At 56.8% G+C, this 24,581-nt stretch overlaps 3 protein-coding genes across 9 annotated transcripts in view; 2 read left to right on the top strand and 1 right to left on the bottom strand.

Moving 5' to 3' along the window:
- The window catches only part of CHD3 (chromodomain helicase DNA binding protein 3), a 52,561-nt gene extending 47,332 nt beyond the window's left edge, over positions 1-5,229 (top strand). Inside the window, exons 38-41 of the mRNA XM_062512183.1 lie at positions 151-346; positions 3,112-3,275; positions 4,293-4,422; positions 5,129-5,229. Of these exons, the coding sequence (XP_062368167.1) occupies positions 151-346; positions 3,112-3,275; positions 4,293-4,422; positions 5,129-5,229 (591 nt within the window). The remainder of the gene's footprint in view (positions 1-150; positions 347-3,111; positions 3,276-4,292; positions 4,423-5,128) is intronic.
- A 1,101-nt stretch (positions 5,230-6,330) lies between these two features.
- Positions 6,331-8,627, top strand: LAMTOR4 (late endosomal/lysosomal adaptor, MAPK and MTOR activator 4). Of its 2 annotated transcripts, XM_062512198.1 has the most exons (4): positions 6,415-6,447; positions 6,658-6,738; positions 7,439-7,556; positions 8,386-8,627. In XM_062512198.1, exons 1-4 carry the CDS (start codon positions 6,445-6,447, stop codon positions 8,481-8,483), a joined length of 300 nt encoding a protein of 99 aa, XP_062368182.1. In that variant the 5' UTR covers positions 6,415-6,444; the 3' UTR covers positions 8,484-8,627. The 2 variants fall into 2 exon arrangements, with proteins under 2 accessions (XP_062368183.1, XP_062368182.1); XM_062512199.1 differs by lacking the exon at positions 6,658-6,738 and having other exon boundaries at positions 6,331-6,447.
- A 101-nt stretch (positions 8,628-8,728) lies between these two features.
- TRAPPC14 (trafficking protein particle complex subunit 14) lies at positions 8,729-22,559 on the bottom strand. 6 transcript variants are annotated; one of them, XR_009934102.1, is made up of 12 exons: positions 21,281-22,559; positions 19,441-19,536; positions 18,369-18,540; positions 17,623-17,709; positions 16,418-16,538; positions 15,313-15,460; positions 14,864-14,946; positions 13,994-14,154; positions 12,808-12,935; positions 11,323-11,504; positions 10,510-10,714; positions 10,171-10,209 (listed from the first exon to the last, which is right to left on the bottom strand). XR_009934102.1 is itself a non-coding variant. In XM_062512186.1 (11 exons), exons 1-11 carry the CDS (start codon positions 22,538-22,540, stop codon positions 9,344-9,346), a joined length of 2,595 nt encoding a protein of 864 aa, XP_062368170.1. In that variant the 5' UTR covers positions 22,541-22,559; the 3' UTR covers positions 8,729-9,343. The 6 variants fall into 6 exon arrangements, 5 of the variants coding, with proteins under 5 accessions (XP_062368170.1, XP_062368171.1, XP_062368173.1 ...); XM_062512186.1 differs by lacking the exons at positions 10,171-10,209; positions 10,510-10,714 and adding an exon at positions 8,729-9,500; XM_062512187.1 differs by lacking the exons at positions 10,171-10,209; positions 10,510-10,714 and adding an exon at positions 8,729-9,500 and having other exon boundaries at positions 19,441-19,506.
- Between the last annotated feature and the right edge of the window lie 2,022 nt (positions 22,560-24,581).

Here is a 24,581-nt window from a genome sequence, read left to right as displayed (position 1 = left end):
ATAACCCCAACCCCCTCCCCAAATAACCCAACCCCCTCCCCAAATAACCCAACCCCCTCCTCTAATAACCCCAAACCCCCTCCTGAACCCCCAACCCCCCAAACCCCCCTCCTCCATTAACCCCTTCCCCTCCTCCCTCCCCTCTCGCAGCTCCTGGAACAAGCTCTGGTGATCGAAGAACAACTGCGCCGCGCCGCCTACCTGAACATGACGCAGGACCCCAGCCACCCCGCCATGGCCCTGAACACGCGCTTCGCCGAGGTCGAGTGCCTGGCCGAGAGCCACCAGCACTTGTCCAAGGAGTCGCTGGCGGGCAACAAGCCGGCCAACGCCGTGCTGCACAAGGGTAAGAGGCGGCAGGGCCGGCGCGCCCGGCGCGGACGCCCCGTGTAGCTCCTCGCGCCTTCTGTACGCGTGCTGGCAACCATTAAAGAGGGGTTCTGCTCCCAACCGCCGCCTCCCGGTGTGTCCTTGCTCCGCGCGCGCGCTGCTCCGGGGGAGGACGGGGAGCGGGGCCTCGTTGGGAACGGGCGTTGGCTTGGGTTTCTTTTTTTTTCTTTTTTTTTTTTTGGGGGGGGGGGAAGGGAGGGGTTGGTGTAAAGTTGGAGTAAAGTTGTAGTAAAGTTGTTGTAAAGTGAGAGTAAAGTTGGAGTAAGGTTGTAGTAAAGTCGGAGTAAAGTTGGAGTAAAGTCATAGTAAAGTCGGAGTAAGATTGTAGTAAAGTTGTAGTAAAGTCGTGGTAAAGTCGGAGTAAGGTTGTAGTAAAATTGCAGTAAAGTCATAGTAAAGTCAGAGTAAGGTTGTAGTAAGGTCATGGTGAAGTCGGAGTGAAGTCGGCCTAAGGCTGTAATAAGGTTGGGGTAAAGTCGAACTAAGGTCGGAGTAAAGTGGGAGTAAGGTCTTGGTAAGTTCAGAGTAAGGTCATGGTAAAGTTGTGGTGAAGTCGGCATAAGTTTGTAATGAGGTCGGGGTAAAGTCGAATTAAGGTCGTAGTAAAGACAGAGCAAAATTGGAGTGAAGTCAGAGTAAAGTTGGAGTAAGGTCAGAGTAAGGTCATGGTAAAGTCGGAGTGAAGTAGGCGTAAGGTCGTAATGTGGTTGGGATAATGTCGAATTAAGGTCAGAGTAAAGTTGGAGTAAAGTCGTATTAAGGTTGGAGTAAAGTCATAGTAAAGCCATAATAAGGTTGAAGGAAAGTAGCAGTAAGGTCGGCGTTAAAGTCAGAGTAAAGTTGGAGTGAACGCAGAGCAAAGGTGTCATAAGGTCATAGTAAAGTCATAATAAGGTTGGAGTAAAGTCAAAGTAAGGTCAGAGTAAAGTAGCAGTAAAGCGAGAGTAAAGTAGTAGTAAGGTCGGAGTGAAGTCATAGTGAAGTTGTAGTAAGGTCATGGTAAAGTCGGCGTGAAGTTGTACTAAGGTTGGGGTAAAGTCGAATTAAGGTCGGAGTAAAGGTGAAGTAGCAGTAAAGTCAGAGTAAAGCCAGAGTAAAGTTGTAGTAAAGCCGACATAAAGTCACAGCAAGGCCGTGGTGAAGTCGGAGTAAGGTTGGAGTAAAGTCAGTAAAGTCGTAGTCGGAGTACGGTCAGAGTAAAGTCATAGTAAAGTCATGGTAAGGTCGTAGTAAAGCTGTAATAAAGTCATGGTAAGGTCAGAGTAGAGTCGGAAAATCACAGTGAAGTCGTAGTAAGGTGATAGTAAAGTGGGAGTAAGGAGGGAGCGTGCTGAGGGGTTTGCGGGTTTTGGCTTGGCGCTTGGGGGGGCTCTGCTGAGTAAATGTGGTGTAAAGCTGGAGTAATGTCCCTCGTGCCTGTCCTGTGTGTATCTCTGGAGTAGTTTACGTCTCGATCCTCCTTCCTCCCCTCCCTCCTTCCTCGGCCGGGGGTGTTCTTTGCGGAGTATCCCCGGAGTATGAACGCGGTGCATGCCGGGAGTAAGGCTGGAGTAAGGCTGGAGTAGCACAGAGCACCCCGGTGTAAGCCCGGAGTATCTCTGGTGTAATTAATGAGTAAAGCCCGGAGCGCTCGAGAGGGATGAGCTGAGTAAACCCAGAGTATCCCCAGTGTGTTTAAAGCCAGGAGTATCCCCAGAGTAAGCAAGGAGTATCAGAGGCCTTGGGGCCCACAGCAGGAGTAACCCTGGAGTAAAGGATGAGGATGCCCTGAGTAGCTCCGGTATGGCTGTGGAGTATCCCTGGTGTAACCCAGGAGTAGCTTTAGTGCGGCCAAGGGGCAAACCTGGAGTATCTGAGGAGTAAACCCAGAGTAGCCCCGGTGCCTCCAGTCATTATACAGGGAGTAAGTCTGGAGTAACTCCAGAGCAGACCCAGAGTAAGGGCAGAGAACACCCGGAGTTACCTCTGGCGTGTCCAAGGAGTAGCCATGGAGTAGGCACAGAGTAACCCTGGAGTATCTCTGGGGCAGCCGAGGAGTATCCTCAGAGCATAAAGAATAACCCTGGAGTATCTCTGGAGTACCTGGAGATATTCTGAGTAAAGAGCGCAGGTGGGCGAGGCACACCTGGAGTAAGTCAGGAGTAAACCCTGAGTAAGTCAGGCGTAAACCCTGAGTAAGCCAGGAGTAAACCCCGAGTAAGTCAGGATTAAACCCTGAGTAACTCAGGAGTAAACCCTGAGTAAGCCAGGAGTAAACCCTGAGTAAGTCAGGATTAAACCCTGAGTAACTCAGGAGTAAACCCTGAGTAAGCCAGGATTAAACCCCGAGTAACTCAGGAGTAAACCCTGAGTAAGCCAGGAGTAAACCCTGAGTAAGTCAGGATTAAACCCTGAGTAACTCAGGAGCAAACCCTGAGCACTCCCAGCCTACTCAAAGCCCCTCCCCCCGAGCATGCCCCCCCTCCCCCGCACCCCCGAGTAAGCTCTGAGCATCCCCCGAGTAACTCCCATCCCCTCCCTCTCCCCACCCCCTTCTCTCACGTGAGTATCTCCCACCCGCGCCCCGCCACCAACCTCCGAGTAACCCGCGAGTAACCCGCGAGTAACCCGCGAGTAACCCGCGAGTAACCTCCGAGCAGGTGCGGGACGGTCCCCCGGCGCTGACGGGCGCCCCCCCGCCCCTGTTTTTCTCTCTCCGTGTCGCCCCCGGCCCCGCGGCAGTGCTGAACCAGCTGGAGGAGCTGCTCAGCGACATGAAGGCCGACGTGACGCGCCTGCCGGCCACGCTGTCCCGCATCCCGCCCATCGCCGCCCGCCTGCAGATGTCCGAGCGCAGCATCCTGAGCCGGCTGGCCAGCAAGGGCACCGAGAGCCACCCGCCGCCCGTGAGTCACCCTGTCACTGTCACCACTGTCACCCTGTCACTGTCACCTTGTCACTGTCACCACTGTCACTGTCACCTTGTCATTGTCACCGTCACGGGGACATTGCCATCATGGCATCCTGGCCAGCAAGGGCACCGAGAGCCACCCGCCGCCCGTGAGTCACCCCGTCACTGTCACCACTGTCACTGTCACCTTGTCATTGTCACCGTGTCATTGTCACCGTGTCATTGTCACTGTCACGGGGACATTGCCATCATGGCATCCTGGCCAGCAAGGGCACCGAGAGCCACCCGCCGCCCGTGAGTCACCCCGTCACTGTCACCACTGTCACTGTCACCTTGTCATTGTCACCTTGTCCCTGTCACCTTGTCACTGTCACCGTGTCACTGTCACTGTCACCACTGTCACCTTGTCATTGTCACTGGGACATTGTCATTGTCATTGTCACTGTCACGGGGACATTGCCATCATGGCATCCTGGCCAGCAAGGGCACCGAGAGCCACCCGTAAGTCACATTGTCACCTTGTCCCTGTCATTGTCACCTTGTCATTGTCATTGTCATTGTCATGGGGACATTGTCATTGTCACATTGTCATTGTCATGGTGTCCTGAGCCACCTGGCCAGGAAGAGCACCGAGAGCCACCTGCCACGTGTGACATTGTCACTGTCATTGTCACGGGCGCATTGTCATTGTCACTGTCATGGGGACATTGTCATTTTCATTGTCACCCTGGCCAGGGGACATGGGGACATTGTCACCCTGACCTGGAGATGTCCCTTGCCACCACTGGGACATCCTTCACAACCTCGAGAATGTCCCTCATGACCTTGGGGATGTCCTCCCACCACCCTGGGGACACCTTGGGGACACCTTGGGGACACCTTGGGGTCATCTTGGGGACACCCCTGGGGACACCTCGGGGTCACCCCTGGGGGACACATGGGGACACCCGGGGGTGTCCGTGGTGGCAGTGGGAGGTGACAAGGTGACATCCGTGTCCCCTTTTGTCCCCAGACTTTCCCGCCGGGGCCCTACGCCACCCCCCCGAGTTACGGGGGCACCTTTGGGACCCCCCCGGCCGGAGCCCTCCCCCCCCCCGGGGGGGCCAACTACAGCCAGATGCCACCAGGCTCCTTCATCTCCGGTGAGGGGGTCCCCAAAATCTGGGGGACGTGGAGGGGTAGGGTCCCCAAAAACGGGGACATTCATGGGGGGGGGGGGGGGGATCCTAAAAATGGAGAATTGGGGGTGGGGGGGGAGGGGGGTCCACAAATTTGGGGATATTGGGGGGGGGGTGCTCTGCTCTTTGGGTGGGGGTCTGGGGTCCCTGGGGGTGTCACGGGGGAATTTTTGGGGGATCCCTGGGGGGGTTTTGGGGGTTTCCCACGGGTGGGGGTCCCTGGGGTGGGGGGTTTTGGGGGTTTCCCACGGGTGGGGGTCCCTGGGGGGGGAATTTGGGGGGTTCCCATGGGTGGGGGTCCCTGTGGGGGGAATTTGGGGGGTTCCCACGGGTGGGGGTCCCTGTGGGGGGAATTTGGGGGGTTCCCACGGGTGGGGGTCCCTGGGGGGGGAATTTGGGGGGTTCCCACGGGTGGGGGTCCCTGGGGAGGGGATTTTGGGAGGGTTCCCACGGGTGGGGGTCCCTGGGGGGGTCTCTTGGGGGGGTTCCCACGGGTGGGGGTCCCTGGGGGGGGATTTTGGGAGGGTTCCCACGGGTGGGGGTCCCTGGGGGTTCTCTCGGGGGGTTCCCACGGGTGGGGGTCCCTGGGGGGGGTCTCTTGGTGGGGTTCCCATGGATGGGGGTCCCTGGGGGTCTCTGACCCCCCCTCCCCCCGTGGCCCCCTCCCCAGCAGCCAACGGGCCCCCGGTGCTGGTGAAACGGGAGCGCGAGGCCGAAGCGCTGGAGAAGAAGGAGCCGAGGGGGGGGGAGGTGATCTGCATCGACGACTGAGGGGGGGGGGGGGGCCCTGGGGGTGGAGGGAGGGGCCCCCCACGACCCCTCCCCCCCCTCCCCCCACCCCCCCCAATTGCCAGAATTTCACACCCCCCCCAACACCCCCCCCCCCCCAAAAAAAAAAAAAAAAAAAAGAAAAAAACAAAAGCGGGGGGGCTGGGGGAGGGGCAGCGCCCCCGGGTTGGGGGTGGACTTTTTTTTTTTTTTTTTTTTTGGGGGTGGGGGGCGGGGCGGGTTGGGGGGGGGTGGTGAGGACCACTGCGATTATAAATATGAAATTATATAAATATGAATTTATCCCGGGTGGGGCGGGGCGGGGGAGGGAGGGAGGGGGAGGGGAGGGGTTCCTCCTCTCCCCTCCCCCACCTCGGGGGTGTCCCCTCCCCCCTCTCCCCTCCCCCCCCCCGGGCTCGGGCACTTGTTTAACCGCAGCGAATAAACCCCGGATCCTTCCTTGGCTACCGCACCCGGCTCCGCGCTGGCCTCGGGGGGAGCACCATGGTGGCCACTGGGACTCAGGGCTTTGGCCACTGGTGGGGGCGGGCGTGGCCACCATTGGAATGGTCGTGGCTACCATGGCTGGGGTCACCTGGGGGGGGGGGGGGGGGGGAGGTGACGGCCGCTGGAATCAGGGGTCGGGCCGCTGGTGGGGCTGTTTGGGTGGGGGTGGGGGTGGCTACCATGGGAACGGTCGTGGCTACCGCGGGAGCGATCAGCTGTGGGATTGTGGTCATCGTGGGATCGCTCAGCTGTGTGGAAGGAGCTGCCCGGAGCCGGTGGAGGGGGCGCCGTCCCGGGGTGATTTCCAATTTTTTTAAAGTTCTTCTGGGGAGTTTTGTCCAAATTTCGGCATTTTGGGAGCGCGCGGCGCCGGTAGGGGGAGAGGTGGAGGACTGAGGGACGATAGAGACGGAGCCTGGAGGACTGAGCGTCTGGGGGGGGGGGAAACCATAGAGAAAAGCGGTGGAGGGATGAGCGGGACTTCCGGTTCCATGGCGGGAGGGGGGCGGAACCAACGAGGCGCTCGCCGGATGATTGAGCGTCACTTCCGGTCCGCCGAACCATAGAGTTCGTCACGCCTCTGAACACGTGATCCCGGAGCGGGCTCTGATTAGTGAGCCTATCGGTGACGAACAAATTCTAAACCAATGAGAAGTCGGGGCGGGCACTGAGGCTGGATCACGTGACCGGAAGAGAAGCGGGAGCGTCGCTATGGTGAGAACTGGGATGAGGAACTGGGAGATACTGGGATGGACTGGGGAGGGGGGGACGGGGGGGGGGGGGGGGACTCGGTTTGACTGGGAGGGATTGGGGGGGTGCTTGGGCGAAGTGTTGGGGGATACTGGGGGAGGCACTGGGTGTTACTGATGTTTGCTGGGATGATACTGGTCCGTACTGGTTTATACTGGTCCATACTGGTTGCAGACCTCGGCGCTGACGCAGGGCCTGGAGCGGGTCCCGGCTCAGGCCGGGTACCTCGTCATCAGCGACGGCGCCGTGCTGGCCGTGAGGGGGGGGCGGAACTGGGGAGGGGTCCCCGAAATTTGAGAGAGGGGGGGGGGGGGGGAGGGAGCAGAAAACTGGGAGGGGGCGTCAAGAATTGGGGAGGGGTCCCTAAAAAATTGGGGAAGGGACCCAAAATTTGGGGAAGGGGGTCCTTAAAAACTGGGGGGAGGGGAAGGGAAATGGAGGGGGGAGGGGTTCCCTAAAAAATGGGGGAGGGGTCATGGGAAGATTCCCAAAATTTGGAGGGAGGGTCCCAAAAATTGGGGGCTCCCGGGTGATTTTTTTTTTTTTGGGGGGGGGGGGGGGGGGGGGCATTTTTTGGGATCTTTTCCCTCCTGGGCTCTCCCAGTTTTTTTTGGGGGGGGGGGGGGGGGGGATTTTTGAGTGAAAATTCCCAAAAATTTGAGGGAATTTTCGGGGAACATCCTCGGGGGGATTTTTTTTTTTTTTTTGGGGGGGGTCCTCGGTGTTTTGTTTTTTTTTTTTTGGGGGGGGGGGGGTTCTCAGCTCAGTTTTGGAAGTTTCCATCTGATTTTTTTTTTTTTAGGGGGGAATTTTTTTCTTTCCCCCCTTCCCCTCCTTCCACCCCTCCACCCTTTGGGTTCTCCCGATTTTTTTCGGGATCTTCACCTGAAAATTCCCAAAAAGGAGGAGGAGGAGGGGTTTGCCCCGAATCCCAAATTTTTTCCCCTTTTCCCAGTCCTCGGGGGACCTGGAGAACGACGAGCACACGGCCACCATCCTGCAGGGCCTGGTGGCCACAGCCCTGGGGCTACGGTTGCCCCGTGGCCACGAGCCGCCCTTCCGCCGCCTCTCGGGTGAGGGACGGGCCCCAAAATGTCCCCAAAATTGTCCCCAGATGTCCCCAAAATTGTCCCCAGCGCCACCAGAGTGTCCCCCAGGTCACCCGGTGTCACTGAAGGGTCACAAAGTGGCACCAAAATTGTCCCCAAAGTGTCCCCCAGGAGGGATTTTAGGGGGTTCCGAGCTCTCCAGTGTCCCCAGATGTCCCCAAAATTGTCCCCAGGGCCACCAATGTCCCCCAGGTCACCCGGTGGCACTGAAGGGTCACAAAGTGGCACCAAAATTGTCCCCAAAGTGTCCCCCAGGAGGGATTTTAGGGGGTTCAGAGCTCTCCAGTGTCCCCAGATGTCCCCAAAATTGTCCCCAGCGCCACCAGAGTGTCCCCCAGGTCACCCGGTGGCACTGAAGGGTCACAAAGTGGCACCAAAATTGTCCCCAAGGCCACGAAAATTGTCCCCCAGGGTGGGTTTTAGGGGGTTCCGAGTTCTCCAGTGTCCCCAAAATTGTCCCCAGGGCCACCAGAGTGTCCCCAATCCCAGGGGGGATTTCAGGAAATCGGAGCTCTCCAGTGTCCCCAAAATATCCCCAAATGTCCCAGAATTGTCCCCAAGGTCACTGAAGTGTCCCCCAGGGGGAATTTTAGGGGGTTCTGAACTCTCCGGTGTCCCCAGAATTGTCCCCAGGGTCCCCAAAATGTCCCCAAGGCCACGCAGAATTGTCCCCAGGGTTCTGTGGGTGGCCCTGTCCCCATTGTCCCCCTGTCCCTGATGGCCCCGGTGACACCAGGGGTGGCCTTGGGGACCTCGGGGACACGGAGGGTGGCACTGTCCCCGTTGTCCCCAGTGGTTTTTGGCGAGCACTCCCTCCTTGTCACCGTCTCGGGACAGAAACTCTTCGTGGTCAAGCGCCACCACCACGTCCAGGAGCCGGTGGCCGTGTGAAAAATGTCCCCAAGATGTCCCCAGAGGAGGTGGCACAGTCCCCGGCCACCTTCTGCTGTCCCCAAAGTGTCCCCAAATCCCCCCAGTGGGGACAATAAACGACGTCCGAGGGTGGCTTTGGTGCTTTGTGACATCCAGGTGACATCCAGGTGACATCCAGGTCTCTTTATTGGCAATAAATAACAGGGACAGAGGTGCCACCCTTGTCCCCAATGTCCCCAACCCCAGGGGGTGGCACTGCAGGCCCCTCCCCTCCCCCCAACTTTGGCTCGGGGACACTTCCCCGATGTCCCCAAATGTCCCCAAAATCCCGACCCCCAAACACGGGCACGGCTCCAGGCCGTGTCCCCAAGGTGTCCCCAAAGTGTCCCCAAGGTCCCTCCCCCCCAATGGCACGTGGCAGTGGTAGCGACCCCTCCCCCCACTGTCACCTGGTTTTGGGGACACTTTGGCGATGGCACTGTCCCCATTGTCCCCATTGTCCCCAAGGCTCTGGGGGGTGGCTCTGTCCCCTTGGTCCCTGTCCCCAATGTCCTGGAAGTGGCTCTGGGGACACTGGGGGTGGCCCTGTCCCCACTGTCCCCCTGTCCCCAGTGTCACCCCAGTGCTGTCCCCAGTGCTGTCCCCAGTGTCCCCAGTGCCACCCCAGTGCCACCCCAGTGCTGTCCCCAGTGTCCCCAGTGTCCCCCCAGTGCTGGTCCCACTGTCCCCAGTGCTGTCCCCAAGCTGTCCCCACTGTCCCAGTGCCACCTTGGCAATGTCCCCACGCTGTCCCCAGTGTCCCCAGTGTCCCCCCAGTGCTGTCCCCAGTGTCCCCCCAGTGCTGTCCCCAGTGCCACCCCGGCGATGTCCCCAAGCTGTCACTTGACAGGTGGCACCACCAGCACCTTGCACTCCCTCTTGGCGATCTTGTCCAGGGCCAGCACGGCTTTGTCACCTGCGGGCAGGTACAGGGGACGTCCCACGGGGGACCCCACGGGGGGGGTGATGGCACGGCGCTCCATCACGCTGCCGGACCTGGGGACAGCACCTGGCTCACACCTGTGTCACCTGTGTGTCACCTACAGCGTCCCTGTGTCACCTGGGTCACACCTGTGTCACCTGAGTGTCATCTACAGCGTCCCTGTGTCACCTGGCTCACACCTGTGTCACCTGTGTGTCACCTACAGCGTCCCTGTGTCACCTGGGTCACACCTGTGTCACCTGAGTGTCATCTACAGCGTCCCTGTGTCACCTGGCTCACACCTGTGTCACCTGTGTGTCACCTACAGCGTCCCTGTGTCACCTGGCTCACACCTGTGTCACCTGTGTGTCACCTACAGCGTCCCTGTGTCACCTGGCTCACACCTGTGTCACCTGTGTGTCACCTACAGCGTCCCTGTGTCACCTGGCTCACACCTGGGTCACCTGTGTGTCACCTACAGCGTCCCTGTGTCACCTGGCTCACACCTGGGTCACCTGTGTGTCACCTACAGCGTCCCTGTGTCACCTGGCTCACACCTGGGTCACACCTGGGTCACCTGTGTGTCACCTGGCTCACACCTGTGTCACCTGAGTGTCATCTACAGCGTCCCTGTGTCACCTGGCTCACACCTGGGTCACCTGAGTGTCATCTACAGCGTCCCTGTGTCACCTGGCTCACACCTGTGTCACCTGTGTGTCACCTACAGCGTCCCTGTGTCACCTGGCTCACACCTGGGTCACACCTGGGTCACCTGTGTGTCACCTGGCTCACACCTGTGTCACCTGTGTGTCATCTACAGCGTCCCTGTGTCACCTGGGTCACACCTGTGTCACCTCAGTGTCACACCTGTGTGTCACCTGTGTCACCCCAGGGTGATGGCACGGCGCTCCATCACGCTGCCGGACCTGGGGACAACACCTGGCTCACACCTGGGTCACACCTGTGTCACCTGTGTGTCACCTACAGCGTCCCTGTGTCACCTGGCTCACACCTGTGTCACCTGTGTGTCACCTACAGCGTCCCTGTGTCACCTGGCTCACACCTGTGTCACCTGTGTGTCACCTACAGCGTCCCTGTGTCACCTGGCTCACACCTGGGTCACACCTGGGTCACCTGTGTGTCACCTGGCTCACACCTGTGTCACCTGAGTGTCATCTACAGCGTCCCTGTGTCACCTGGCTCACACCTGTGTCACCTCAGTGTCACACCTGTGTGTCACCTGTGTCACCCCAGGGTGATGGCACGGCGCTCCATCACGCTGCCGGACCTGGGGACAGCACCTGGCTCACACCTGGGTCACACCTGTGTCACCTGTGTGTCACCTACAGCATCCCTGTGTAACCTGGGTCACCTCAGTGTCACCTGGGTCGCACCTGTGTCACACCTGTGTCACCTGTGGGTCACCTGGGTCACCTGTGGGTCACCTACAGCATCCCTGTGTAACCTGAGTCACCTCAGTGTCACCTGGGTCACACCTGGGTCACCTGTGTGTCACCTGGGTCACACCTGTGTCACCTGTGGGTCACCTACAGCATCCCTGTGTCACCTGGGTCACCTCAGTGTCACCTGTGTCACACCTGGGTCACCTCAGTGTCACCTGGGTCACACCTGTGTCACCTGTGGGTCACCTACAGCATCCCTGTGTCACCTGTGTCACACCTGGGTCACCTCAGTGTCACCTGGGTCACACCTGTGGGTCACCTACAGCATCCCTGTGTCACCTGTGTCACACCTGTTGTCACCTCAGTGTCACCCAAGGCAGCGCTGGCACCGCCCCGTGTCACCCCCAGTGTCGCTCTGTCACATCCCAGTCCCTCCCAGTTCCCCCCAAATCCCCTCCCAGTCCCTCCCAGTCCCTCCCAGTGCTCCCAGTACCTCATCAGGTGGCTCCGGGCCGGCTGCTGGTGGGAGAAGGACTGGGAGCGTCCCAGTCCGGCCACCAGTTCACGCACGGCCGGGGAACTGGGACTGCTCTTCCGGGAAACTGGGCGTGCCTCGGGGGGGGCACTGGTGACACTGGCCGTGAACTGGAGCTTCAGCTTCATGTGCTGGGACAACTGGGACAAACTGGGAGTTACTGGGAGGGAGTTTTGGGGGGGATTTGGGGCACTGGGAGGGACTGGGAGTTACTGGGAGGGGGTTTTGGGGGTACTGGGGTGTACTGGAAGGAACTGGGAGGGACTGGGAAGGCACTAGGAGCCACTGGGAGCACTGGGAATGGACTGGAATGGGGATACTGGGGATACTGGGAACGGGATAACGATGGAATAACGGGGACAGGGGTGGCACAGGTGACACTGGGGTGGCACAGGTGACACTGGGGTGACACTGGGGTGGCACAGGTGACACTGGGGTGACACTGGGGTGACACTGGGGTGACACCGACCTCGAAGAGCCCGGCCCGCAGTGCCTGGAACGGGGATACTGGGGATACTGGGGATACTGGGAACGGGATAACGATGGAATAACGGGGACAGGGGTGGCACAGGTGACACTGGGGTGACACTGGTGACACTGGGGTGGCACAGGTGACACTGGGGTGACACTGGTGACACTGGGGTGGCACTGGGGTGACACTGGGGTGACACTGACCTCGAAGAGCCCGGCCCGCAGTGCCTGGAACGGGGATACTGGGGATACTGGGGATACTGGGAACGGGATAACGATGGAATAACGGGGACAGGGGTGGCACAGGTGACACTGGGGTGGCACAGGTGACACTGGGGTGACACTGGTGACACTGGGGTGACACTGGGGTGGCACTGGTGACACTGGGGTGGCACTGGGGTGACACTGACCTCGAAGAGCCCGGCCCGCAGTGCCTGGAACGGGGATACTGGGGATACTGGGAACGGGATAACGATGGAATGACGGGGACAGGGGTGGCACAGGTGACACTGGGGTGGCACAGGTGACACTGGGGTGACACTGGGGTGACACTGGGGTGACACTGGGGTGGCACTGACCTCGAAGAGCCCGGCCCGCAGTGCCTGGAACGGGGACACTGGGGATACTGGGGATACTGGGAACGGGATAACAATGGAATAACGGGGACAGGGGTGGCACAGGTGACACTGGGGTGGCACAGGTGACACTGGGGTGGCACAGGTGACACTGGGGTGGCACTGGGGTGGCACTGGGGTGACACTGACCTCGAAGAGCCCGGCCCGCAGTGCCTGGAACGGGGACACTGGGGATACTGGGGATACTGGGAACGGGATAACGATGGAATAACGGGGACAGGGGTGGCACAGGTGACACTGGGGTGACACTGGGGTGACACTGGGGTGGCACAGGTGACACTGGGGTGGCACTGGTGACACTGGGGTGACACTGGGGTGACACTGGGGTGACACTGACCTCGAAGAGCCCGGCCCGCAGTGCCTGGAAGGCCACCCGGAAGGTTCTGGCGCTGCCCTTGCGGGAGGAGCCCAGGTTGGTCAGGGGGGTGTGGCACACCACCCAGTCCAGAGCGCCCCGCCCCTTCCCTGGGAATTCCAAAAATTCCTGAGATTAAACTGGGGGGGAGGGGGGGGGGGCGGGGGAGGGGATCTGAGGGGAGGGGGGAGGGGATCTGAGGGGGTTTTGTCGGGTTTTTTTTTTATTTTTGGGGTTTTTTTTTTTTGGATTTTTTTTTTTTCAATTTTTGGGAATTGGGGTCTTCTTTTTGTCCCCGAGTCTCTTTCCCATCCCTGGATGTCCCCAAATGTTCCCCCAATGTCCCCAAATGTCCCCCAATATCCCCCAATGTCCCCCAATGTCCCCAATATCCCCCAATGTCCCAAATGTCCCCAATGTCCCCAAATGTCCCCAAATTCCCCCAATGTCCCAAATGTCCCCAAATGTCCCAAGTGTCCCCAAATTCCCCCGATGTCCCCAATGTCCCCAGTGTCCCCCAATGTTCCCCCAATGTCCCAAATGTCCCCAATGTCCCCAAATGTCCCCAAATCCCCCCAATGTCCCCCAATGTCCCCAATGTCCCCCAATATCCCCCAATGTCCTCAAATGTCCCAAAATTCCCCCAATGTCCCAAATGTCCCAAAATGTCCCCAGATGTCCCCAATGTCCTGAAATGTCCCCAATGTTCCCAAATTCCCCCAATGTCCCCAAATGTCCCCAACATCCCCCAATGTCCCCAGGTGTCCCCAGATTGCCCCCGGTGACCCCAAACGTCCCCGAATTGCCACCAAATTCCCCCCCGCAGTGTCCCCAGATGTCCCCAATGTTCCCAAATTCCCCCAGATGTCCCCAAATGTCCCCAATGTTCCCAAATTCCCCCAGATGTCCCCAGATGTCCCCAATGTTCCCAAATTCCCCCCCCCAATGTCCCCAAATGTCCCCAATGTTCCCAAATTCCCCCAGATGTCCCCAGATGTCCCCAATGTTCCCAAATTCCCCCCCCCCAATGTCCCCAGATGTCCCCAATGTTCCCAAATTCCCCCAGATGTCCCCAGATGTCCCCAATGTTCCCAAATTCCCCCCCCCCAATGTCCCCAGATGTCCCCAATGTTCCCAAATTCCCCCAGATGTCCCCAGATGTCCCCACCAGCGGTGGCCTCGGGTGTCCAGACGAGTCTCACGGCCAGGAAATCCTGCAGGTCGTTGAGCAGGGTGTAGGTGACAGTGAAACGCTGCAGGGCCACCACCGGTGACTCGCAGGTGGCCGTCATGACAAAACGCGGCCGCTCCAGCCGGATGCTGGGCAACCTGAGGGGACAGCGAGGGGACATCGGGGACATGGAGGTGGCATCACGGGGACAGCCCCAGAGAGCTCTGGGGTTCTGGTGGCACTGGGACAATGAGGTGGTGGCACATTCAGAGGTGGCTCTGGGCAACCAGGAGGGTCTGGGGGACACTGGGGACATTGGGGACGTCGTGGGGACATTGGGGACATCGTGGGGACATTGGGGACGTCGTAGGGACATTGGGGACAGCGAGGGGACATTGGGGACATGGAGGTGGCATCACAGGGACAGCCCCAGAGAAGACACGGAGAGCTCTGGGGTTCTGGTGGCACTGGGACAATGAGGTGGTGGCACATTCAGAGGTGGCTCCGGGCCACCAGGAGGGTCTGGGGGACACTGGGGACATCGTGGGGACATTGGGGACATCGTGGGGACATCGGGGACATCATGGGGAAAGCCCCAGAGAGCTCTGGGGTTCTGGTGGCACATTCAGAGGTGGCTCTGGGCCACCAGGAGGGTCTGAGGGGCTTGGGGACATCGTGGGGATATCAGGGACACAGTGGTGGCATCGTGGGAAAGTCCAGAAAGGAGCCACAGAACGTCCTGAGGAGAAGATGACACGGGGACAACGAGGTGACAACGAGGTGGTGGCACCACAGGAAGGTCTGGGAGCCACCGAGGTGACATCGGGTGACATCGGGTGACATCGGGTGACATCGGGTGACACTCACCTGTAGTGGGTGACGATGCTGTTGGTGAACGGCAGCTTCGGCGTCGACCACCGCACCACGGCCACCAGTGGCACCTCCAGGCCCTGCTTGGGGACATCTCTGTCACCCGCGGTGTCACCTGCCATGTCCCCCATGTCCCCAATGTCCCCGGGGACAACGGGGATTGTCACCAAGTCTGGGGACGTGGCGGTTAAAGGGGGGGTGGGGTGGTTTGGATGGGGGTGGTGGCCCTTGAATGTTGTCCCCAAATGTCCCCAGGTGTCCCCAAGGCCACCCAATTGTCCCCAAATGTCCCCAAACCCCTCAAGCACCCCCCAGGGACTGTCCCCAACCCCAACCTGGGGACACTTTTGATGTCACCAAGGCGTGACGAGTCCCCCTCGATTGCTGTCCCCAGGTATCCCCAAGGCCACCCAGGTGTCCCCAGGTGTCCCCAGGTGTCCCCTCACCTCCTTGGCGTCGCGGGGTGGCCGCTCAGGTGCCTGCAGCTGGAACAGGAAGTTCTGCTCCTCCAGGGCGCTCAGGGGACAAGGCCACCCCGAGTGGCACCCGGGGACACGGCAGAAGGCGCCCACGGGGACCTCGCCGGAGTGGTGGCTGCCAGGGGACATTGGGGACACTCAGGGGACATTGGGGACACTCAGGGGACAACGGGGACACTCAGGGGATGGGTCCCATTCCTAAAGGTCCCCGCGGTGTCCCCATGGTGTCCCCAAGATCCCCTCATTGTCCCCAAAGTCTCCTCATTGTCCCCAAGGTCCCCATGCTGTCCCCAAGGCTCCCACTGTGTCCCCAATGTCCCCGTGTTGTCCCCAAGGTCTCCACGCTGTCCCCAAGGGCCCCATGGTGTCCCCAAGGCTCCCATAGTGTCCCCGAGATCCCCTCACTGTCCCCAAGGTCCTCATGATCCTCGCAGTGTCCCCAAGGTCCCTCCATCGTCCCTAAATGTCCCCAAAGTCCCCAACGTCTTCAATCCCCCAATCCCCCAGTGTCCCCAATCCCCCAAATGTCCCCAAATGTCCCCAATATCCCAAATCCCCCAATGTCCCCAACGTCTCCAATGTCCCCAATGTCCCCAGTGTCCCCAATCCCCCCAATATCCCAAATCCCCCCAAATGTCCCCAATCCCTCCAATGTCCCCAAATTCCCCGATGTCCCCAGTGTCCCCAATCCCCCCAATATCCCAAATTCCCCCAAATGTCCCCAAATGTCCCCAGTGTCCCCAATATCCCAAATCCCCCAATGTCCCCAACGTCTCCAATGTCCCCAATGTTCCCAGTGTCCCCAATCCCCCCAATATCCCAAATCCCCCCAAATGTCCCCAAATGTCCCTGATGTCCCCAATGTCCCCAATCCCCCCAATATCCCAAATCTCCCAATGTCCCCAATGTCCCCAATCCCCCCAATGTCCCCAGCGTCCCCAATGTCCCCAGATGTCCCCAATCCCCCAATGTCCCCAAAGTCCCCGGTGACCGTGATCTCCCCAGTGTCCCCCAATCCCCCCAGTGTCCCCAAGGTGTCCCCAAGGTGTCCCCAAGGTGTCCCCTCTCTCACCAGACGTCGTCCACCAGCAGCACGGAGCCGTCGGGCATCACGGGCAGGTAACTGGCGTTGAAATTGGGGAGGATCTGAACGTCCCACAGGGAGAGCTCCTCCTGGGAACTGCCATTGAGCACTGGGGACATTGGGGACATTGGGGACATCACTGGGGACATCACTGGGGACATTGGGGACATTGGGGACATCACTGGGGACATTGGGGACATCACTGGGGACATTGGGGACATTGGGGACACTGGGCAGGATCTGAACGTCCCACAGGGAGAGCTCCTCCTGGGAACTGCCATTGAGCACTGGGGACATTGGGGACATTGGGGACATCACTGGGGACATTGGGGACATTGGGGACATCACTGGGGACATCACTGGGGACATTGGGGACATTGGGGACACTGGGCAGGATCTGAACGTCCCACAGGGAGAGCTCCTCCTGGGAACTGCCATTGAGCACTGGGGACATCGATGGGGACATTGGGGACATCACTGGAGACATCATTGGGGACATCACTGGGGACATCACTGGGGACACTGGGGACATTGGGGACATCACTGGGGACATCACTGGGGACATTGGGGACATTGGGGACACTGGGCAGGATCTGAACGTCCCACAGGGAGAGCTCCTCCTGGGAACTGCCATTGAGCACTGGGGACATCGATGGGGACATTGGGGACATCACTGGGGACATCACTGGGGACATTGGGGACATTGGGGACACTGGGCAGGATCTGAACGTCCCACAGGGAGAGCTCCTCCTGGGAACTGCCATTGAGCACTGGGGACATCGATGGGGACATTGGGGACATCACTGGGGACATTGGGGACATTGGGGACACTGGGCAGGATCTGAACGTCCCACAGGGAGAGCTCCTCCTGGGAACTGCCATTGAGCACTGGGGACATCGATGGGGACATTGGGGACATCACTGGGGACATCACTGGGGACATCACTGGGGACACTGGGGACACTGGGGACATCACTGGGGACATCGATGGGGACATTGGGGACATCACTGGGGACACTGGGGACATCACTGGGGATATTGGGGACATTGGGGACATCGATGGGGACATTGGGGACACTGGGGACATCGGGGACATCACTGGGGACACTGGGGTTTAACCCTCCCTCACTTTGTCCCCCCCACCCTCTCCCTCTCTTTGTCCCCAACCCCCCCAAATTGTCCCCAGATGTCACCTTTGAGCACGGTCAGGTATTTGCCGGACACGGTCACCTGGCGGCACCGGACACGGGGGGGTGGCAGCACCGTCAGCAGGGTGGACACTGTGGGGACATCAGGGGACACTTGGGGACATCAGGGGACACTGTGGGGACATCAGGGGACACTTGGGGACATCAGGGGACACTTGGGGGACATCAGGGGACACTGTGGGGACACTGTGGGGACATCAGGGGACATTTGGGGACATCAGGGGACACTTGGGGACACTGTGGGGACATCAGGGGACACTTGGGGACATCAGGGGACACTTGGGGACACTTGGGGACATCAGGGGACACTGTGGGGACATCAGGGGACACTTGGGGACACTGTGGGGACATCAGGGGACACTTGGGGACATCAGGGGACACTTGGGGACACTGTGGGGACATCAGGGGACATTTGGGGACATCAGGGGACACTTGGGGACATCAGGGGACACTGTGGGGACATCAGGGGACACTTGGGGACACTGTGGGGACATCAGGGGACATTTGGGGACATCAGGGGACACTGTGGGGACCTCACCTTGTGCCTTGAAGGTGCCCTGGGGATACCTGGGGGTGGCACTGAGGGGACACCTGGGGATACCTGGGGGTGGCACTGAGGGGACACCTGGGGATACCTGGGGGTGGCGCCACTGGGGAGGGGACACTTAGGGACACCTTGGGGACACCTTGGGGACATTTAGGGACACCTTGGGGACATTTGGGGACCTCACCTTGTGCCTTGAAGGCTCCGTGCTGCTGCCGGAACACCTGGCCGGGGGCGCGGCCCTGGAGCAGCCTCAGGTACCCCCCTGTCCCTGTCCCTGTCATTGTCACCTGTCCTGTCCCTGTCCCCTCCTGCAGCTCCGGTGGCTCCGTGTCCCTCTGCCACACTGTCACCACGATCTGGGGGACACAAAGGTGACAAAATGTCAGGCTTGGCCACCAAAATGTCCCCAAGGTGTCCCCAAAGTCCCTCCCCATCCCATTCCCACTGTCCCCAAAATGTCCCCAAAATGTCCCCAAGGTCCCTCCCCATTCCCAGTGTCCCCAAGGCCACCCCCATTCCCAATGTCCCCAAAATGTCCCCAGAATTGTCACCAGGGCTCTATCCCAAATGTCCCCAAATGTCCCCCAGGTGTCCCCAGGTTATCCCCAAATCATCCCCAGGTGTTCCCCAAGGTGTCCCCAGTGTCATCAAATTGTCCCCAAGGTTGCCACATAGTCCCCAAATTGTCCCCAAATGTCCCCAGATTGTCCCCAAGTGCCCTCAAATTGTCCCCAAATGTCCTCAAATTGTCCCCAGGTGACCCCAAATGCCCCCAGATGTCCCCAAATGTCCCCAGATTGTCCCCAGGTGACCCCAAATGTCCCCAAATTGTCCCCAAATGTCCCCAGATTGTCCCCCAATGTCCCCACATTGCCCCCAAGTGTCCCCAGATGTTCCCAAATGGCCCCAAATTGTCCCCAGATTGTCCCCCAATGTCCCCAAGGTGTCCCCAGATTGTCCCCAAGTGTCCCCAAATGTCCTGAAATGTCCTCAAAAGTCCCCAATTGCCCCCAAATGTCCCCGAATTGCCCCCAAATGTCCCCAGATTGTCCCCAAATGTCCCCAAGGTGTCCCCAGATTGTCCCCAAGTGTCCTCAAACGTCCCCAAATTGTCCTCAAATGTCCCCAGATGTTCCCAAATTGTCCCCAAATATCCCCAGATTGCCCCCGAATGTCCCCAAATGTTCCCAAATTGTCTCCAAATTGTCCCCAAATTGTCCCCAAATTGTCCCAAATTGTCCCCAAATTGTCCCCACCTTGGCCTTGGCGGTGCCGGGCGGGAGCCGGTCCAGGGCCACGGTGAGAGGGAAAATGACCTCGTCCTGTGAGACAATGGGATCATCCACAGGGAGCTGGAGAGAAATGGGAAAATGGGAAAATGGGAAAAATGGGAAAAAATGGGAAAAATGGGGAAAAATGGGGAAAAAATGGGGAAAAAATGGGGAAAAATGGGGAAAAATGGGGAAAAAATGGGGAAAAATGGGGAAATGACCTCGTCCTGTGAGACAATGGGATCATCCACAGGGAGCTGGAGAGAAATGGGAAAATGGGAAAATGGGAAAAATGGGGAAAAAATGGGAAAAATGGGGAAAAATGGGGAAAAAATGGGGAAAAATGGGGAAAAAATGGGGAAAAAATGGGGAAATGACCTCGTCCTGTGAGACAATGGGATCATCCACAGGGAGCTGGAGAGAAATGGGAAAATGGGAAAATGGGAAAAATGGGGAAAAATGGGAAAAATGGGGAAAAAATGGGAAAAAACCACGAAAAAATGGGAAAAAACCAGGAAAAAATGGGAAAAAACCCAGGTAAAAATGGGAAAAAAACCCAGGAGAAAATGGGAAAACACTCAGGTAAAAATGGGAAAAAAACCAGGAGAAAATGGGAAAAAAACCAGGAGAAAATGGGAAAAAACCCCAGGAGAAAATGGGGGAAAAACCAGGAAAAAACGGGAAAAACCCCAGGAGAAAATGGGAAAAAACAGGAAAAAATGGGGAAAAAAACAGGAAAAAATGGGAAAAAAACCAGGAGAAAATGGGAAAAAAAAGCAGGAAAAAATGGGAAAAAAAACCATGAGAAAATGGGAAAAAACCCAGGAAAAAAATGGGAAGAAAAACAGGAAAAAATGGGAAAAAAACCCAGGAGAAAATGGGAAAAAAAAAAACAGGAAAAAAATGGGAAAAAAACCAGGAGAAAATGGGAAAAAACTCAAGTAAAAATGGGAAAAAACAGGAAAAATTGGGAAAAAAAACCAGGAAAGAATGGGAAAAAACTCAGGAAAAAATGGGAAAAAAACAGGAAAAAATGGGAAAAAACTCAGGAAAAAATGGGACAAAACCCAGGTCAAGATGGGAAAAAAAAAAGCGGGAAAAAATGGGAAAAACCCCAGGAGAAAATGGGAAAAAACCCAGGAGAAAATGGGAAAAAAACAGGAAAAAATGGGGAAAAAACCAGGAAAAAATGGGAAAAAAAAAACCAGGAGAAAATGGGAAAAAACACAGGAAAAAAATGGGAAGAAAAACAGGAAAAAATGGGAAAAAAACCCAGGAGAAAATGGGAAAAAAAAAACAGGAAAAAAATGGGAAAAAAACCAGGAGAAAATGGGAAAAAACTCAAGTAAAAATGGGAAAAAACAGGAAAAATTGGGAAAAAAACCCAGGAAAGAATGGGAAAAAACTCAGGAAAAAATGGGAAAAAAACCAGGAGAAAATGGGAAAAAACTCAAGTAAAAATGGGAAAAAACAGGAAAAATTGGGAAAAAAAACCAGGAAAGAATGGGAAAAAACTCAGGAAAAAATGGGAAAAAAACCAGGAGAAAATGGGAAAAAACTCAAGTAAAAATGGGAAAAAACAGGAAAAATTGGGAAAAAAACCCAGGAAAGAATGGGAAAAAACTCAGGAAAAAATGGGAAAAAAAACAGGAAAAAATGGGAAAAACCCCAGGAGAAAATGGGAAAAACCCCAGGAAAAAATGGGAAAAAAAATCAGGAAAAAAACCCAGGACACCCCTCCCAAAATCCACACCCTCCCACCCCTAATTTTTTTTTTTTTTTTTCCCCCCTACCCCCGCCCATAAAATTCCCGATTTTTCCTCACCCCGGCAGATCCCGGAGGACCCCGGGAATGCGTCAGCAACGCTCGGCACTCCCGGAACAACGGCGGCTCTTCGGAATCTTCCGGATCGTTCCCGAAATTCCCGGAATTTTCCTGCTCATCCCGGCTTTTGGCGGCGTCGTCTCCGCTGGTGACGGTGGCCAGGGCAGACAGGGACGAGGCCAGCTGGATCCAGGGGGATTTCGGGTCGACGTTCCCGGATTTTGGGTCGACGTTCCCGGATTTCGGGTTGGCATTCCCAGATTTTGGGTCGGAGTTACAGGATTTTGGGTCAACATTCCCGGATTTTGGGTCGAAGTTTCCAGATTTTGGGTCAACATTCCCAGATTTTGGGTCGAAATTCCCGGATTTTGGGTCAACATTCCCGGATTTTGGGTCGGCGTTTCCAGATTTTGGGTCAACATTCCCGGATTTTGGGTCGGCGTTCCCAGTTTTTGGGTCGGCGTTCCCGGTTTTTGGGTCAGCATTTCTGGATTTTGGGTCAACATTCCCGGATTTTGGGTCAGAGTTCCCGGTTTTCGGGTCGACGTTCCCGGTTTTTGGGTCAACATTCCCGGATTTTAGGTCGACGTTCGCGGATTTTGGGTCAAAGTTTCCAGATTTTGGGTCGACATTCCCGGATTTTGGGTCAAAATTCCCGGATTTTGGGTCGAAGTTTCCAGATTTCAGGTCGAAGTTTCCAGATTTCGGGTCGACATTCCCGGATTTCGGGTCAACGTTCCCAGATTTCGGGTTGACGTTCCCGGATTTCGGGTCAACGTTCCCAGATTTCGGGTTGACGTTCCCGGTTTTTGGGTCGACATTCCCAGATTTCGGGTTGACGTTCCCAGTTTTTGGGTCGACATTCCCAGATTTCGGGTCGGCGTTCCCAGATTTCGGGTCGACATTCCCGGATTTCGGGTCAACGTTCCCAGATTTTGGGTCAACATTCCCGGATTTCGGGTCGACATTCCCGGATTTCGGGTCGGCGTTCCCAGATTTCGGGTCGACATTCCCGGATTTCGGGTCAACGTTCCCAGATTTTGGGTCAACGTTCCCGGATTTCGGGTCGGCGTTCCCGGATTTCGGGTCGGCGCTCCCGGGGTTTTTCCGCAGGACCAGCAGGAAGCGCACGGTCTCGCCCAGGTAAAGGTGATTGCGCCGGGGAAGGGATCGATATCCCGAGGATTCTCCCGCTAGGAATTCCCGCGGCGGGAAGGGAACGGCAGGGAAGTACATGGAGTAATCACACTGGGATTCCATGGGGGAATTCGGGGGGAAACTGGGGGGGTCTGGGGGGAAATTTGGGGGGAAATTGGGGAAAAATTGCGGAGAAATTGAGGGAAATTTGGGGGAAATTCAGGGGAAAATTGGTGGAAAATTGGGAGAAATTCGGGGGAAAATTGGGGGGAAATTTGGGGGAAATTCAGGGGGAAATTGGAGAAAATTAAGGGAAATTTTGGGGAAATTTGGGGAAATTCAGGGAATTTTGGGGGGAAGTTCAGGGGAAATTCAGGGGGAAATTGGAGAAAATTAAGGGAAATTTGGGGGAAATTTGGGGAAATTCAGGGAAAATTGGGGGAAAGTTCAGGGGAAATTCAGGGGGAAATTGGAGAAAATTAAGGGAAATTTTGGGGAAATTTGGGGAAATTCAGGGAATTTTGGGGGGAAGTTCAGGGGAAATTCAGGGGGAAATTGGAGAAAATTAAGGGAAATTTGGGGGAAATTTGGGGAAATTCAGGGAAAATTGGGGGAAAGTTCAGGGGAAATTCAGGGGGAAATTGGAGAAAATTAAGGGAAATTTTGGGGAAATTTGGGGAAATTCAGGGAATTTTGGGGGAAAGTTCAGGGGAAATTCAGGGGGAAATTGGAGAAAATTAAGGGAAATTTGGGGGAAATTTGGGGAAATTCGGGGGAAAATTGGGGGGAAATTCAGGGAAAATTGGGGGAAACTTCAGGGGAAGATTTGGGGAAATTTGGGGGGAAATTTGGGGGAAATTTAGGGGGAAATTTAGGGGGAAATTGGGGGAAATTTGGGGAAAATTTGGGAGGAAATTGGGGAAATTCGGGGGAAATTTGGGGAAATTTAGGGGGAAATCGAGGGAAATTTGGGGGAAACTTCAGGGGAAATTTGGGGGAAATTTGGGGGGAAAATGGAGAAAATTTGGGGGAAATTTGGGGAAATTCGGGGGAAATTTGGGAGAAATTCGGGGGAAATTTGGGGGAAATTTGGGGAAATTCGGGAATATTGGGGGAATTTTGGGGTTAAATCCCGAGGGAATTTTCGGGAATTTTCGGTTTTAATCCCGAGGGAATTTTCAGGAATTTTGGGGTTAAATCCCGAGGGAATTTTCGGGAATTTTAGGTTTTAATCCCGAGGGAATTTTCGGGAATTTTAGGTTTTAATCCCGTCGGAATTTTCGGGAATTTTGGGGTTAAATCCCGAGAGAATTTTCGGGAATTTTGAGGAAATTTGGGGATTACATCCCGAGGAAACCGCGGGAATTTTGGGGCAATCCCTGGAGAGGGAATAACAAGAGATAAATCCCACAGATTTTGAAACCTTAAATCCCGATAAAATTGCGGGAATTTGGGGGAAATTTTTGGGGTTGAATCCCGATAAAATTCCGGGAATTTTGGGGTTAAATCCCGAATAAATTCGTGGAATTCTGGGGGAATTTTGGGAGGATAACGGGGATGAAATCCCACAGATTTCGGGGGTTTTAATCCCAGGAAAATTCTGGGAATAGCGTGAGGAGAACGGGAGGGGGAGGGGGGGATGGGGGGGGGGGGGGGGGTCCCGGGCCTGGTTTGGAGTTACCGGGAAGGGCCTGAGGGGGGTCCCGGGGATACCGGGGGGGGGGGGGAGAGTCCCGGCTTCGGTCCGGGGTTACCGGGGGGGTCCCGGGAGGGGTCCCGGCTCCGGTCCGGGGTTACCGGGGGGGTCCCGGGAGGATCCCGGGGGTCCCGGGGGGGGTCCCGGCTCCGGTCCGGGCCCGCTCAGCGCTTCCGGGTGCGGTCCCGTTGATGCGTACGGTAACGTAAGCACGCATGGCGGCGTCCATGCGTGCGTACCGTGCGCATGCGCAAACGGGATGAATAAGTACGGAATTCTCAGGCCACGCATGGCGGCGCCCACTCGTGCACTGCGCGTGCGCAAAGGCGACAGGAAACGTACGGAAGTTTTGCAGCGGGCAGCGTCTTCACTGCGCATTTCCAGACCGGAAAAAAAAAAAAAAAAAAAAAAGGGTGAAAGGTTCATTATGGATGTTCCGGATTTTTAAAATTTGGAGTGGGGTTGGAA

The sequence above is a fragment of the Cinclus cinclus genome, chromosome 34 (assembly GCF_963662255.1).
Source record: "Cinclus cinclus chromosome 34, bCinCin1.1, whole genome shotgun sequence".
NCBI classification, from domain to species: domain Eukaryota; kingdom Metazoa; phylum Chordata; class Aves; order Passeriformes; family Cinclidae; genus Cinclus; species Cinclus cinclus.
This window is presented reverse-complemented; position numbering and strand designations above follow the sequence as displayed.